Source organism: Lepisosteus oculatus, chromosome 8, assembly GCF_040954835.1.
Source record: "Lepisosteus oculatus isolate fLepOcu1 chromosome 8, fLepOcu1.hap2, whole genome shotgun sequence".
Lineage (NCBI taxonomy): Eukaryota > Metazoa > Chordata > Actinopteri > Semionotiformes > Lepisosteidae > Lepisosteus > Lepisosteus oculatus.
The window spans coordinates 6,568,893-6,585,718 of NC_090703.1; the positions used below are offsets into that span (position 1 = coordinate 6,568,893).

The following is a 16,826-nucleotide window of genomic DNA, read 5'->3' on the forward strand; positions in this document are numbered from 1 at the left end:
ATTAATTTTCCTTCTGGTTCCTTCCAGAAATAAAGTCGTATGCAAGGAATCCGAAACCCCTTTTATTGGATCAGACAGCATTTTGAAGAAAAAAAAATACGAGTACCTCCCTCTTTTTTTATTGTCTGTTCAAAAAAAAAAGTTGCTCACAATTCAATAATTACAAAGACTCAGACTTACAATTATTTTTTTTTTAAAAAAAAGAAGCAGTAGTGTTTTTCTTTAGTAATGTCCCATTTTAAGAAACAGAACGGAGGGGGAGGTGGGGATGGGGAGAGTGTAATAAAAATGATAAAAAGGAGAGATTAACTGAGACCGGCATTAAGATGGCATGAAATCCAACGAATAGATTCCTTGATCAAATAAAATGTGCAAGTTTGATACAGTGTTTCTGAAAGAACCACCACCATTTGTAGTACATCACTAATAGCCCGTAATATTAAGATAATCAATATATAATTGATGTCATACTGTCATATAAAATGGCACTGAAGGCACACTAGTGTGACAAACTGGATATGCCAGCCATCGCCTTAAATTACAAGCGTCTTTAATGAAAGATGGCCACAAATGTTTCGATTCAATTTCTAACACATGGAGCAGCAGTGAAATCTACACAAAACAGCACCACAGATGGGACGTGTGGACAGATGGGACCGCCGGTCATTGCACAGGGCTGTGGAGCGAGTCTGTCAGTGTGCTGCAGTCATTCTACATGAGTGGAAACATCCACAACTACACGGGAATGTGAAAGTCAGGCTTGTGGGGGCTTCCAAGCGCACCATGGCCCTGCAAACTGAAAAGCAGAAAGCCGTGTGTGCTGTGCAAGAAATCCTATGAACAATGCTGTCGTGTGAAGTATATTTTTATTTAGGAAGTGTTTATAATAACTACTAGAAGTCGGGCAATTATTTCTTTTTTCAGTTCGCAGTGTTTTCATCTATACATGGCAGATTATTGCAAAGACCTACATTTAGAAGATTAACGTAATACTCTCTGAAATGTTCACATTAGTGCCTACTGGTATTGCATAAACCCTGAATAGTCAACAATGGCATCTAGTTTTTTTTTAAGGAGACAGTGCAAAGATCGGGAGAGCTGAAGTCATTCTAAAAAAAAGGAGGAAGGACAGATCAGAGCTCTTTGTGTGGGGGGGGAGAGAGGCATCTCTTACTGCCAAGATTCAGTCCTCCTGTGGTGCCCAATACTTTAACAAGTTTTCAGAACAAAAAAAAAATTAACATTCCTTGCATTCTTCATGATCTTTTGTTTACACCTTGATACGTTCGCTATACAATAAAAAACGGCTTTTCAGAGGGAAAAAAAAAAGAACTGTAATGAGGGCGTGCCATTATTCTTAATATCCCTCTTTGCCAAGAGCCGAAGGTCCCCATCACTTCAGCGGCTGTCACTGATGTAGCAGCAGTCCAGACAACTTGCTTAGTGAAGTTTTTAAGAAACAAAACAGATCGGCACGCGCAGGCCATTTAGAGGACCACCTGCGTCACACTCTCCACTCCTATCTAACCCCAACAGACTTGGTTCTGACCCTGTAGTTTAAAATACCCGCTCCTGCCCCGCTCCAGAGAACACAGCTCCGTCAGCCTGGCCTCAGGCAAGGAGAGAGACCACCAGCTGGAGTGGGTTCCTCACTCTGCCTCACTGCCCAGCCCCCCCCCAACCCCTAGAACCTAAACTTACTGGCAGCTTCTTCACAGCTAGAAATAAAACGAACAAAACAACACAAAGAAATGCTTCACAATGATTTTTAGAAGACAGACCCACGATTCGGTCCACATCCTGGAGCCTATTCTACACCAGGGATCCACGGACTGTCCAGAGACGAAGCCACGGCGGGGAGCCCGGCCTGCAAGCGGGCGGGGTTTGCACGAGGAGGGGGCGTGGGCGCCCTCTCGCGGGGCGGCGCGGCTCCCAGGCGGCCGAGGAAGCGAAGGAGCGAGGGCCGGGCGGGAGCGGATCTATTCTTGGCACTTTCTGCAGCGGCGTGAAGCTCCAGTCGCGCGCGCGTGCGCGTGTCCCCTCCGCGGCCGGCTGCGGGCTCAGGCGTCGAAGGTGGAGTGGTCCAGGCCGTCCAGGGTCAGCTGGCTGCGGTGGGGGGAGTTGGGGCTCGGGGGGCTGCTGGGGTTCGAGCTGTTCGAGGGGGTCGAGTGCTTGGTGGAGTCCGAGTCAGGCTGGAGAGAGACGGCAGCGCGTGCTGGTCAGAGCCCCAGGACATTACACCCCCATAACCCAAACACATCACATGAGTAACGGCTACAAAGGCAAGAGATGCCGAGAGTTGGGAAAAACACCGACATCACTGCCAAGTGGAAGAGGCTCTGAAGGGCATTTTGTCCTTCCTAAAATGTATCTGAAGAGTCAAAACTTACCATCAAATCAGATTCGGGAAGCCTTGGGTTTCTAAATTGTATGCAGGTCTTTAGAGAAATCGTATGTCACCAGTATGAAGCGAGAGCTGAGCCCGATCCACAGGCGTGGGACCAGTGTTCACAGAAATGAGGATAAGGACAGGCCGGATTGAACAGCATGGACACGAACGGCGAGAGGAAGGGAGCTGAGCCAGACCGGAACACAAATTCAGAGGCGGGCAAGCGGGAGGGGAACTCACCTCTCTCTCAAAGTCTGGGTCGGGGTCGGAGATGTTCCGGGATGATACTGCCCCACCAAAGTCCCCGCCTCCTGGAGAGCCGGGAAGCGAAAACATGCCCTCAGATTAACTGCACAGGACAGATCACTGGGCTTGAAGCCCAGCTGATGCAGGTCCACACAGCGAGCACGGACAGTCTACCCTTAACTGCTGTGTTTCCCCCTGCAGGACCAGCTTGTGTGGGGCAAGCACACAGATGAGATGGTTCGCTTCTGATATGCCAATACTTTACCCACAATTCACAAACATTTAAGTAACGAGATACTGGCAGAGTGCGTAAATGAGCCTGACCTGTTCATTTCTTTTTGGTTTGTTTGTTCAGGTAGTCTTAGTGCCTCTGCCAAATAAAAAAAAAGGGTCACCTGTCACTCACACAAGAGTGTGGCGTCTCCATCTGCCCCCTGCTGGCTGGGGCAGAAGGGGGGGAGACCTGTCTTTAGCCCTTTGGACAGAGCACAAAGCTGCTCCCTCGGCTGTTCACACGCAGTGTCTGCACGCCCCTGGCTGTCAGAAAGAGGTGTGGGTAGGAGGCTCTGGGTTGTGTTACCTGAGGCGGTCCGCGTGATGTACGTCTTGCTCCTCTGCTGCCGTGAGATACTGGAGACGGGGCGCGCTCGGTCCCGGGCTGGGTCATCCTGGGATGATGGAAGAACGCTCTGGATACACACACACGCAGTCAGTCACTACTGACAGCTCAGAGTTCACCAGCTCTGCTTCAGACATGTCCGATTCCTTCACTGGGCCCCACAGCAACATGGGAATGACTCATGTCTGCTACAGATAACTAGTGGAGCTTGACCAAGGCTTAGCCTGGACCGCTGGGTAAGCATACCATGATTTTATTAAAAAAACAAAAGTAAAATCAGACTCCTGACAATCTGATAAAAAAAAAGAAAAGTGTGAATGCATTATGCATAGTTATATAATGGAACTGCTTAAAATGAAGGTGTTAAAGGTCAGATTGATTCAGACGTGATGGGATGCTTTTGCAGAGCTGCTTCATGTACTACTGAGTGCTCAGCATGTGATCCTTATACAGTAGAGCAGACTGAAGAAAAAGGAACAGACCCCACAGCCTCTTTCTTTCTGCCTTTTTGGTGAAGTAGTTCAGACTGCAAAGATAAGGCATGGCAATGCGCTGCCAAGGGGCAGCACATTGAGAACAGAAAGCATGACAGAAAGGTCCCCAACCCTCTACAGCCACTTTGATAGTTACGCCACTCCACAGAGAAACGGATGAAAAGAGGACATGGAAAAGAGGGAGCAGGCAGGGAAGACAAGCAGAGGGGTGGGAGTGAGGAAGAGCTATTCCTACCCTTCCTAAGGAGGTAGTGGAAGGAGAGGAGGAAGAAGAGGAGAGCAGAGGCAGGCCTTGCAGTGAGGAAGGCTCTTTCTGGAGATAGATTTCGGCAGAAATAGGGCTCATGTGATAGACGTGCTCAAAGTTGGTTGGAGGAGATATCAAAGCATGGTGTCGAGAGGATGAGGGGGAGGGAAATTCACTCTGCTACGCCAACAGAAAGGAGAGAAACAGGAACAGAGGGAGAGAAAGAGACAGAGAGAGAGAGAGAGCAAGGAGAGATACTAGTTAATTCCAAAAAAGGAAAGAGACAAAAAAAGGGAGAAAAGAAAAAAGGTAACATCAAAGAGCCAGGACTGCAGGGTAACCCACTCCCCGTACTCAGTCTGAGGCTGGCAGATGGCTGAGATCCGTCTAATGAGAGGGGCCGTGTCACAGATGGAGGGAAGCCCCCCCCTCTCCTGGAGCGCAACAGCTGCTGACGCTACCCAGACCCCCCCAGCCTCACCCTGCGTGCCGGCACGCCGCGCTCTGGCCCAGGACCCGGGGGCTCGGCCCCGGAAGAAGGGCCGAGCCTCGTCCCTTTAGTCCCTCAGGCCTGGGCGACGGTGTTCCCAGCAATCCCAGCAAGCAAGCATCTCCTAACAAGTGTGTCTGGAGTTTCTACAGCACCTCTGCTTGGCCGTGTGGAGCCGGCCTGCCACGCCCCCTCCCCCGGCCCCGCCCCTCCGCCCGCCCCCGCACTGCTCCCTGGCGCGCGTGGTCAGGTATTACCAGGGGGAGGTCCATGAGGACTTGCATGCCATCCCCAGGGCCCATGTGAGCGACGTGATTGAAATTGGTGGGGTTGGAGATCATCTTTGACCTCAGCTCAGGGTCTCTCAGCATCTCACTGTGAAATAAGATAATAAGACACCATTTTCAGCACCGTTATTGAATCTTCTTCTGTCTTTTTTTCCCTACTGATAACCCGTACAGCTGGCCCTTCTCCTGCTGCACCTCTCCCAGGATGCCGGCCTCCGCCATTGCCTAACACCAGACAGAGGGGGGGGGGGGTAACCGCCTCTCTTTTTCCGAGATACCAGTGCTGGAGAAACCAGAGCAGGTCTGAGAGCATGTGTGTCGGGGGGGGGGGGGTAACCCCAAAAAAAAGAGGAAACATTTCCGCCCCTGGGGCTCCGACGCGGTGTTCTGTCATGGTTTCGTTTACTCTCGGGCTCACGCTAGTAAATAACCAGGCGGTGCCTGTTCATGCCTTCACATCACTGAAGCCCTCAGTTAGGATTGATACAGCCCTCGCCGCCTCAAGAGCTGGGGACCTGAAGTGAGCAACGCCAGCGGTTCTCTTCCCAAGAAACGTACTCATGTTTCGACTTAATTATGCTGGAAATGAGAGTGTTCATGGCCTCGCACATCCTGTGGCTGGGATGGCCTGGGGTGAGCTGGGATGGGCTGGGCTGGGCTGGGATGGGCTGGGATGGAGTGAGAGGGAGGGGATGCTGTAAAGGATCTGCGTAAAAGTCCAAGTCACCGTCGCTGCTGAAGCCGCTCCTCCTCCGGCACCTTGAACAGGAACTTCCTCTTGCTCCGCGTGCGCACCATCAGCTTCCTGCTGTTGTCCGAGGTTTCGGGGATGGCCAGGTCAGCCACCTCTGTAGAGAGAAGAACGCCCAGCCCCTGTCAGCACCCCACACGCCACCCTCTCGCAGTCCTGAGCTGAAGCCAGGCGCTGCTGCGGGGTTAACGGGCTTCGGCGGGGACAGAACTGACAGGGAATAACCGACCGCACAAAGGCAGGAGGAAACCTCTGAGGATCCAGGGTCTTCGGACTCACAAGAACAGATCGAGAACTAAAACTCACGGAGGCTCAGGTGTGAGCAGCAGCAGAACATACCTATCTGTCTGCAGGAAAGGGACCTCAAAGTAACACAAGGGAAACCAAGATGTCTCCCCCCGTGATACTGCGCAACTCTTTTATTCCTCTATCATCTTGTTCAGTCTACACCGACATATTTCTGCACTGAAGCATTTTACCTGCCTGTAGTAACACTGCACAACTGGCTTTCTGTTAAAATACCCAGCCTTGTAAGTAAAGGCACAAGTTAAGTCGCTTTGGAGAAAAGCAACAGCCAAATCAGACACCTTCATGATGAAATTCAAGACTTCTTTTGAGCCAGTGTACGTTCATGTTCAATTTCTAGGCGTGAAGACGAGGGCTGTAGGGAGTCGGTGCTGTAGTTTCAGGAATGGTGGGACCCGGCGCAGAGCAGACACCCACCTGAGGAGGAGCTGTTGCTGAAAAAGATGAGTCTCGGCTGCTCCGAGCCCAGAAGGTTCAGGGTTCCCTCCACGTTTAACGGCCGGATCTGCCAGCGGAGCAGAGAAACAAGCTGAGAGAGAGAGACGACGGCAGCAATCCGACACACGGAGCGATTAACAATCCTGACCGCAGCACTGCTTTGCATGCTATTTTTGATCCGAGCCTCCTTGATTGTATGGTAGCTTGTTAACAGGGGGGAAAAATTCAGAACAAAAAATGCAAGCAATTCACACCTGAGCTGCAAACAAGACGTCAGGCTGACAAGCTTCACGGCAGGCCTATGGCTTCTACACTAAAGATAGTTGAACAGAGCTTAATCTGGTTAAGCTGTATGAAATGCACATACCTTTCGTAAAGAAACCGTCTGGACCCACTCCAGAGTGTTCACATCAAAGACGTCAATCCCATAGTCGCTGTACACGGTCAGGTAAGAGGAACTGGAGCCTGGCAGAGGAAACCACAGTTGTAACGACACACTCACAACAGCTAGGCCACTGCGATTGAACACCGGAGACATACGAGCAAATGGGAACTTATTAAGAGCTTCTACTGTTAATAACATACCAACAATGGAAAAACATTGACAAAATTAAACCAAAACTTTCTCATTTTGAAAAAAAACATTTGCACTATTTTGCTCATATTTAGAGAGCCCTGCATCGTGTTGAAAATCTCTGGCCCGGATCTCCCAGTGAGGACGGACAATGAGCAAATACACAGGAGATGCCAGCTCCCCAGAAGCAAAACACTGTGCCAGCTAAACATAAATAAGACAAACTGGTCTAAAAGGGTAAGAAGCTGATCTTGACTGAGAATCTGAAGTGAGAGGTACAGGTTATATAGTCCTGTGCAAGGCTCAGAACCTGAAGAACAGACTGTTCTGTATCTACACTGTGGTTTATCAATTGGGGTCAGGGGACTCCCTCGGCACAGCTCTGGACAGAACAGGAAGTCAGCTGACAGTGGAAAAGGAGGTCACCTCCATTAAGCACATGAGGGAGAACAGGTTTTCCTGTAGCGTTTAGAAACAGGGCTTTAACCCTTTCTAAAGGTGAGGAACAGATGACCTCTACCCTCTGACCGGAGCCTTTTTCATCCCCCCAGAACAGCCCCGACAATATGAACCATTTTCCTCGGCTAAGACAGCTCGTCTGTTTTGTCTTATTCTCTCGCCCCGGGGGGGGCACGAACGGGGAGAAGGAGAGTGCAAGCCGACGTACTGCATGCCAGGGGAGTGGCCGGCCACATGAGCTCCTGCGTCCGCGACCGGCGGCCCTGCGTGTCCACGTACACGCCCAGCTGGCTGAAGCACAGGAGGGCCTCGCCCGAGCCGACCTCCAGGGCGTGCAGGGCGTCCAGCGGCTGCTGGCTGAGGAAGGACAGCGAGGGGTCGGAGGGGCTGACCAGGCCGACGGGGGGCGCCTCCCCCTGCACGCTGAGCAAGGAGAAACCGGAGGGGTAGCCCACACACAGCCGCTCCCAGAGCTGGCCCAGCCACTGCACCACGCCGGGAGCCTGCACCTCCCACACCCTCTTGTGGTAGGGCTTGGTCCTGTAGATCTCGTAGCACAACACCTGGCGCTTCACCGCCACCAGCAGGCAGGGGGGGCCGCCCTGGCGCAGGATGCCCGTGGTCAGCGCCTGGCAGCCCTTGGTCTCGGGCAGCTTGATGTCGAAGTTGGTCTCGGCTCCGTCCAGCGCAGCCCAGGGGTGCAGATGCACGTGCCGGTTGCGCCCGCAGAGCAGCACCACGATCTTCTCTTTGGGGATGAGCTCGATCTGATGCACCTTCTTGCAGTCTGCGGCCCGCACAATCACTGCCAAACAAAGGTCGCGGTGAATCCAAACAGCTCCGGCAGGATCCGAGACACCCAGGGCCAACTCTCACCATTCAGCCATCATGCATCTTTCTTATATTGCAGGCGATTTTGTTAAAAGAACATTTGACTGTAATACACAAATACTAAATACAAAAACACGCAATTGACACAAGACAATACAGTGTTTTGACTTTTTGATATTACATAGTCTCTTGGACATTAATAATGTCAACCACAGGGAGGTGACAAAAAAAAATCAGATTTAGACTAAATCACTCATGTAAATCAGACGCTAGGTGGCGCTCTTACCATCTCGAGTGACTTCCACCACGTACAGCCCCTCCTCCGTGCCCAGTGCAATGCGCTCGCGGTCTGAGGGAAGGAGACAGGGAAGCCTGCAGTGAGCAACACAGCTCCACACTGCCTTCTGAAAACCGGCTTTTTTTTAGCAAAAGTGGTTTTTACCCAAGATTACGGACTTAAAACTTCACGTGTTTATCTCGTATGCGTCAGTGCCTGCCTCATGCTTTTGTGGAGCCAGAAATAACACAAGCTAGTCTTCCAAACCTTCCATCACCTACAAATGGAAAACCTGGTAAATTATAGCGGAATCTGGGTATCTGGGTCATTTATGTCTTGTTTTCAGTTCCTGCGGGGCAGGACCGTGGATTTTATCCCAGAACGATCCCGCTCCTCCTACAAGAGGCCAGTTTCCTCTGCACGAACCAGGGCTATACACCACTTGCAAGTATTTACTGATCTAGGGTTTCAAAGCCAGATTCAACCTCCTCCAGGCTTGGCACAGGCAGCAGCCCTGAACTCCAAGTCTCTCCTGGGTTCCAGATTTCACATAATTTGGAAACATTCACTTAATTAACTGATGCCGGGAATACATCAGCAGGCAGTGCGGCGCTCCGAGCCAGTCCCAGTGATATGCGATCACATTAACGGAATGCCATAATTCCAGGCACATGGCCATTTCATTAGCACCGCCCGGGCCCCAGCGCTACTGCAGAGGGGTCAGCGGAGGTCATGGGGAGGGAGCGGGTATCGGACATCTCCAGGACAACCGCAGTTACCTTCTTGGCCGTGTTGAGCACCGGTCAAGCAAAGGAGGACAGTTACATAAAGTAAAAAAAGTAACACTATCGACTCCATCGTGGGGTCGGACTGAATCGGACGTAAGCCAAGCTGACTGCACTGCTCCTCAGGAGCCAGCACACGTCTGGGAAAGATGAATGGGCACCAGTCCAGTATGTGAACCAAAAAAAAAAAGTCAGCTTGACTTTGAACTTGGATGTAAATATGAGAGACAACAGCTTTCCAGTTGCTCCCCTCTGACCTTGTTAAATGAAACGGCACATTCTCCGAAGGGCTTCCAGGTTTATCTCCTCCCTCTCCTTGGGAAAGTGATTCTTCTTGTTGTGTCTTGCTTGCTGCCTGACTGCCAGAGGATTACTAACGTAACGGAAGTACCTTCAGTCAATTTGCTCAGGAAATTCTGCTGAGCAGTAAGTGCGTTTTTGAGGAGGCTCATCTCTGACGGGGGGGTGGGGGGTGGGACAAGAACAGCAAACAGCAGCTGCCGAAACGTAACACTCTCCCATCTCTCTGGACCAAAGCTGGAGGTAGCAATGACAGACTCGGAGGTCTCTCTCAAACGTATAAAGCCCTTCAGCATCACCTGGCACACTGGGAAGAAGTGCAAGCATGGATCACGGAATTCCTGGCCCTGACAGGAATATCTAGGCATCTGGTTTAAAGCATCCCTCTCTGGCCAATTCTGTACTTTGCATCACGTTCACAAAAGCTAGCTTTCCTAATGCCCGAGATGTCTGGGGCCGCGGGCTACATCTCTGGCAGCAGTCCTCATCTCTCGTTATGAGCTGCAGGAAAGAGGTGGAGCAGGCAAAAACAACAGACCGGGACCTGGCGCGCGATTTACTTCATGCGCTTATTCAGCGACCTCATCACGGAGCTGGGCTGCAGCAAAGACCTGCGGCGGACCTGCACCCGAAGGATCGGGACTTCTCACCTATGATAGCAGCAGACAGGGTGGACTTGATGGCGGGCAGCGTGCTGTCGTAGGCCTCCTGCAGCACGTGCACCACCCGGTTCTTCAGCCTGTTCTTGTTCAGGATGCTCTGGAGACCCTCCAGGATGCCGACCCACTTCCTCTTCTCCGTCTCGCTCTCGGCCAGGATCAGGAGGGAGCAGGTGCGAGGCGGGGAGCTCAGCAGGGAGGAGGTGACCTGGGGGGGGCAGTGGGAGGGAGGGATGGACAAGCCGGTCATCAGGAGCATGAGTCCCAGGCAGCGCAGGACCACCACACTGAACAGCTCCCCCCCCGTGACCACAAAACCCCCCTGTTTCAGCAGGTACATAAGCTGAAACAGCCTGGGCCAGATGGCTGAATATCAGCTTGATCTGAACTTCATATACAATAGAAAACTGCTCACAATCCCTTTTCTAAAAAGCACATACAAAAGAAGAGGCAAAAAAAAAAACAGAGCAAAGGTTTATTCACTTAATTGTAACAATGCCCACAGGAAAGTGAAAAGGGGCTGGTGTAAAAGCAGCCTACCCTAAAGATGCAGGGTACATCCTTCCGGGTTGCATGAATCACGTCAGAGGCCAGGACAGAGCTCACAGAAAACTCTTCATCTCTGAAAAACCCAGTAACAAAAAAATACTTTTAAGGCACCTCAAACCTGAATACTTTCACAGGGAAGTCAAACGGTTTTTCTACACTCACTCTGAGCTCTGGGATGTTTCCTCAAGTCTGCCATACTCTTGCCACCACGATTTAATGCAGTGCATGCAATTTACCCAGCCTTCAACTTCATTGACTCCTGATGTTCATGGTTTTTTAAGGCATCAGCACACCACGAACAATCTCGACTATGTATTTTAGGTATACCAATTTTCGCTTTGTTGAGCCTCATAGTTTCATCGTGTAAGTTATTCAAGCAGTTTGGCATAACAAGGCCTGCTGAAACTCACACCTCTTCGATGTTTGTTTATAAAGAAACAAATGGGGACCTGCTGGAGTAGTCACTTTCGACACCTTGCAGGCTTTTAACATCAAGTTAGCTCATGGGTTTTCAACCAGGTGTATGCAGCTGCTTTGCATGTGACCTCTGACCTCAGATCGAGCACTTGGCTAGCGACCACGCCCGGCTGCGTGGACTTCCCCTCGGGCACGTCGTACAGGAACAGCTTGCAGTCACAGACCACGGCGTATGCCCGCTGCCAGCCTTTCTTCACGCCTGTTGGCTTGGGGATCTGAAGGAGGAGAGCATAACCACATGACCTGAGGGCACACGCCCACATAGCCACGCCCCCTCCCGCAAACACCTGCACAGCCACGCCCCCTCCCGCAAACACCTGCACAGTCACGCCCCCTCCCGCGCCACCACACACACCTGCGCAGACACGGCCCCTCCCGCACACACCTGCATGGGCAAGCCCAATCCTGCACCACCAAACAAACCCGCACCGACACACCCACCCACGCATGAACTCAGCCAACTCCCTCCTGCACAAACACACACACCCGCACTTGCAGATCTAAATTCACACTCCTGGGCAATCGCACATAGCCGCACTGATTTTCGTAAAACAGATATGCCCATAGACAAAAAAAAAAAGAGATCATATGGTCTCAAAGTGATAGATAATAAGAAATCATGTTTAACACATAAATATATAAAAAAAGATATAAAATATACAGAAAAGAAAGAAAAAAAGTTTTTGAAAGACAGAAACATCCAACAGCGGCAGACATTACAGTCAGTTAAAACAATTATTAGCTTGGTATCCTGTGTCACAAACAAACAGTTTGCCTGTTCAATACTGAATCACAAGACCACAGAAAATAGTTTCCGAGGCCATAATCACCTCATTTCCATCAAAGTTTCTGACAAGACCATATCCGATCAGCGGCACAAAACTGACAAGCTCTGCTACTGGAAACGGATGTTTGTAACATTACTGGATTACGGTTTCAAAAACGATATCTTGAGATAAGAATCTCAAATGCTTTGCACAGGGAAAAAGGGAAACTTCACTTAAAGAAGATGAGAATGAAGGAAAGGCAAGTGATATGACATTTAATCTACTGTGCATATCAAAATAAACACTAAAAACAGCCGGCTGAAAGGATTAAAAGAATAAAAGCATTGAAAAACAGACATGCCTTACCTTTAGAAAATGACCTAAAAATCTGGATATTTTTCACAATTTCCCTACCATTCTAAGAACTCCAAATAAAAAAGTACTTCGTTCAGGAAAAGAAAATCCGAAACGTCGGATGTGAGAAAGCCACCACAGTAGGGCTGCTGAGCGCTTGGCCTCACCCTGACAAAGCCTTTGTACGCCGTGCCGATGCCCCTCTGCACATCGATGCCCAGCGGTCTCTTGGCCTGCTCCGGGGGGATGGGGCACACCTGGGGGGCGTGGTCCTTGCAGGTCACGTGGCAGATGAAGGAGCAGACTGAGGTGTGAGGGAGGGAACACGAGACAGTGGGCTCTCAGAGGACGGCACTCATCGGGAGAGAAAGCACGAGGAACGTCTGCTTGTGAGGCTCAAGGTGAGTCTGTCAGAGATCTGTGTACTAATACGATGGGCTTATGCAACCCAGAACACCTTTTCTGAGAGTCTGACCGTTTTCCAGGGACAACTAGACATGGATAATAAACAGTCTCTGTAGCACCAGGAGTTCTTCTACTTCCCTTTTTCTAAATGACTTTTAATGCAATTGCAAACTGAGTATATTCACCTCCAGCATGGGGTACAAGAACAGAGAGAACACGCACTTGGTCCACACTCCCACCACCCTTTGTGTAAAGTAACACCTCCTTTCCCTCATTTCCAGGGCACAGCACCGGGGTTGGCTACTCACCCTCACAGGCGTAGCCCTGGCGGATCAGTCCGACCATCAGGGAGGTGCAGTGCGTGCACTGCGCGGGGCTGGAGAAGGTTTTGATGCTGAGCTGATGAGCCTTAGGCTGGGAGACAACAGAGTGACCTTCACACACATGGTCTACACCGGCGGCAACACTCTCCTCTAGGCACTGAGGAGCACACAGCTCCTAACGAATCTCTACACAACCGCTACAGTTTGTAAGCGGAGGGGAACAAGTAATTAAAGCTCTATTAAGAGGAAGCTGAGTTTCCACAGAAATTTGTTCAGCGGGCTGTGCCGGGTGGGAAGAAACCTCACACCTCCTCACTCCACATTATCCGGTCTTGCATGACCACTTGCATGACCACTTGCATGACACGGGACAGGCTAACCGAGGGACACTGTAACAACTGCCGCAGCACAGTACTAGAAGAAGGGACCTTGGGTGCCGTCAGGTGTGATGACTGGTACGCCGGAGAAGTAGCAGCTGGAGCAGCCGGCTGGGGCTTCGCTGGCTCCTGGGAGAGAGAACACAGAAGGAGCGCTTTAAACCAGGCGGGCAGAGGCACAGAGGGACGGGGCCCAATGCCACACAGGCTGGGAGCTCATCAGCTCCCAAACCGACAAAACAATGAAACGGATTTAGAACCGAGCAAGTGAATTTTGTGCAAGCGTTAACGGATTAACGCGTTCCTGCCGACCGACTACACTGAATTTCGCCCACTGCAGTCTCCCAGGGCAGGGCGACGGATACTTACATCTTGTTCTGCCGCCAGAGCAGGCGAAGAGGAGGCATCGGCTTTCTGGAGCGTGGTGTCGAGCTCACCGACAGAGCTGGTCTGCAGAAGCAAGGCGGGCACAAGTCAGCACAGTCCCGATTAAGGGCCGCTTTCTTAAAGGGCTCCAGCTAATCAGTACTGTTACCAGGCTGAGTCCATGCAATTTTCCACTCTTTACTTCCTCCCCCCATAAGTAAAATAAAAAAACGACAGCCTCTCGGTTTAGAATTAGATTTCTTTCAGAAAGCGGAACCAGATCTAATCTGAGGTTGAGCAGTGCCTGATGAGAGCTCATTAAAGGGGGCAGGCTGCACTTGCAGAAGGATGAATGAGATTGTTGATCCATTATGTCACTGGAAGCGCAGCCACATTACAGAACCACACCACAGCTACACGCGTGATTGCGCCCCCTAGTGTTATTTGTTGTAACTGCTCGAACCTCCTCACTGTCCTTTACTGGCTTGGGCTTTGCCTTCCTGCCTGGAGCTGCTGTTGCACCACTGAGCAAGGTGCCTCACTTAGGATTGCGTCTGTAAATTGAGCTCTGAAACTGGGTCCAAGTTGCTTTGGGCAAAATGTGACAGCCAGACACGCTAATAATTACTATTCGTTTTTTCGTGCTGCTGATTGAAAAACACTTCTGATAAAAAATGCAATCCTGTGCAGAATCATTAGAAAACACTTGTGAACAAACTGTGAGGACCAGGCAGCGTGGTTGTGATCTGTGCCTCGAAATCACTACTGTCCAATTCCAGGCAGTGAGCTACTGATCACATGAACAAGGCCAGCTCAACAATACAGAAGGATAGTACTGAAACAGTACTTTGAAGCAGAATTCAGAGACTTAAACCTTTTATCAAACATATACTGTGGGATTAGGGGGCAGCCTATGGAAATCCCGTTTCCCTAGTACAGAACAACTGTTCCAGATGTCTGCAAGCTGGTGAGATCCACGCCAGTCTGCCGCTTCTTTTACCAGCAGGGGGCGCTATTACCCACTTTCTGTTGTTCTTCACACGGTTCAGGGCTAGGAAAAGCTTAAAACACAGTAAACAAAGACAGAACCACAAGGGCAGATACAACACCTTGAGCAAATTTGAGAAAGTTAAGAAGTCTTACAGGGTCTAACAGGTTACAGGGGAGATTCAGGTGATCTCATTAAGACCAAACTAAGCCAATAATAATGTTTGCTTTGACAGTGAGACTCTTACTGGCAGTCATGCTGACCGTTGAGAACAGAACTCCATTGTAGAAAAGCATGTTTTGCAGCGAATGTGAATACAACTCAATAAGAACGATGCAAACAACAGACTTTGCTCCTTGCAATTTCCATTAAAAAGGGGATTAGTCAATTCAATTTATTTGTATATAGCGCCTTTCACAACAAGGCTGCCCCAGATTTCTGCAATTTCTTAAACTCACTTCAGATTTAACACAAATGGAAATTTAGTGAATCTTGTTGCTTACTGGAAATCTCACTATTTCATAAAAGGAACAAATATGTAGAATAGAAGGTCCAACTGATGGCGAATTTTGCACAAAAAAAAGACTGTCCATCAGTGAATGGGAAAGAAGTGCACCAGTTTCAGCTTTATTCCTACGGGGTCTTTTTCAGATCTACAGTACGAAGTGCGTACTACATTGGACAGCAGGTCAGCGGTAATAACCAGTACTTACGTCGTTTTAATCCACTGTCACGACAAATAAAGTATTGCTTGGCAGAGTCATCTTCATTTATTAAGGGTTAATGTTCAGAAAATGTGCAATGGCAGATGTCCGGGTCACTAATTCAGAAGCACATCCTACACATTAAATTGCTAATGGTTAGGAGCTAAGAGCTACAGCAGCAGTTTACGAGGGATAGCAGAGTGGGGAGCAGTCAGTGGGTTATACTGTAAGGCACTCAGACTACAGCACAGGGTAGGAAGGTTACGGCAGGGAAAAGCTCTTTCCAGCCAACTTACTTCATCCCAAAACGCTAGCAGAGAGGACGCAGACGAGGAAGAGACAGAGTCCTTTTTTGTTTTTGGTAACAGATGTGAGGGACAGAAAATAAAATCATGTCGTTTTACTTTTTCAGCATTTGGAATCAGATCTCTACAGCAGTGGGAAGGGGATTGGGTGTGTGGAGGTTCAATGTGAAAAAGCTACATTAGTCTCCCTTTCTTCCTCTCCAAGAGAAAAAACCTCTCCAGATGATCTCAGGTGGGATCAGGTGGACATGTGGCACATGACTCCCAATTCAATCACAACCCAAGGCCATCTGCAGCTCCAGAGGGCCACACTGATGATGCCCTACCTTCATGCTGCCGACGCCTCCGACAGACGTGTTTGCTTTTAGAAATCTGAGGGGCTGGGATCAGTCTCTCTTCAGGCGCAGACAAACAGGAGCTTGTTGCATTCCAGGGCAGCGCATTGTAACTTTAGAAGCGACTGATCTGAATTTGCCTTGATCTAGCAGACAAAGAGCCACATGTCCACCCAACCGAAGCAGCGCATATGAACAGCTTGTAGATCATGAAACACAGGCTACTGACTGACTGACAGGGATCACAAGAATCTGAGAGCTTAGCCCTGTGTTTATAGTACTGAGTATACATCAGATGGCACAGCAGCCTAGTGCAGGTCCAGCTCAATGAAATCCTACTTGTTAAAAGCATAAAACCACCTTAGGACTATCTTGTCCATATATATGCTCTTGTGAGAGGATCTGTAGATGCACTGTGTGCAAAACAGTTATGGCTGCTGCAATGGCTCAGTGATGACTCAAGAAAACAAATGGGGGAAAAAGCAGGAAAAGATTTAACTGAGGATGCAGTGTTTCCCAGTTTTTCCCCCAAAGAAAGCTGTGTTTGTTTGAAGTGTCTGATATGAATAGGTGGTTGGATAGAGTAGATCAGAGCAGCTGATTATCAAGCTCCTGATACAACTTGCACAAACAAAAGCCTTTGATGTCTCCCTTAACTGATCATGTACAAGGGACCTCATGCATTTCTGCCTGGGTTACAGGCACTACTCTAAAAGCCTGGGCC

The 16,826-nt window shown here is 49.8% G+C and overlaps 1 protein-coding gene across 6 annotated transcripts in view; it reads right to left on the reverse strand.

Annotated features, from left to right (window-relative positions):
- Positions 1-103: 103 nt before the first annotated feature.
- cdc42bpb (CDC42 binding protein kinase beta (DMPK-like)) overlaps positions 104-16,826 on the reverse strand; it is a 72,350-nt gene continuing 55,627 nt past the window's right edge. For 2 of the 6 annotated variants that reach the window (XM_069193071.1, XM_069193069.1), the window contains 18 exons: positions 15,759-15,809; positions 13,774-13,854; positions 13,456-13,533; positions 13,013-13,118; positions 12,467-12,603; positions 11,254-11,393; positions 10,693-10,774; positions 10,144-10,360; positions 8,418-8,480; positions 7,509-8,105; positions 6,635-6,732; positions 6,247-6,334; positions 5,500-5,620; positions 4,743-4,860; positions 3,984-4,175; positions 3,216-3,324; positions 2,630-2,700; positions 104-2,192 (listed from right to left, as the gene is read on the reverse strand). In XM_069193071.1, the coding sequence (XP_069049172.1) occupies positions 2,061-2,192; positions 2,630-2,700; positions 3,216-3,324; positions 3,984-4,175; positions 4,743-4,860; positions 5,500-5,620; positions 6,247-6,334; positions 6,635-6,732; positions 7,509-8,105; positions 8,418-8,480; positions 10,144-10,360; positions 10,693-10,774; positions 11,254-11,393; positions 12,467-12,603; positions 13,013-13,118; positions 13,456-13,533; positions 13,774-13,854; positions 15,759-15,809 (2,481 nt within the window). In that variant the 3' untranslated portion in view covers positions 104-2,060. The remainder of the gene's footprint in view (positions 2,193-2,629; positions 2,701-3,215; positions 3,325-3,983; positions 4,176-4,742; positions 4,861-5,499; positions 5,621-6,246; positions 6,335-6,634; positions 6,733-7,508; positions 8,106-8,417; positions 8,481-10,143; positions 10,361-10,692; positions 10,775-11,253; positions 11,394-12,466; positions 12,604-13,012; positions 13,119-13,455; positions 13,534-13,773; positions 13,855-15,758; positions 15,810-16,826) is intronic. The other 4 variants (XM_069193073.1, XM_069193070.1, XM_069193074.1 and 1 more) reach the window with 3 other exon arrangements.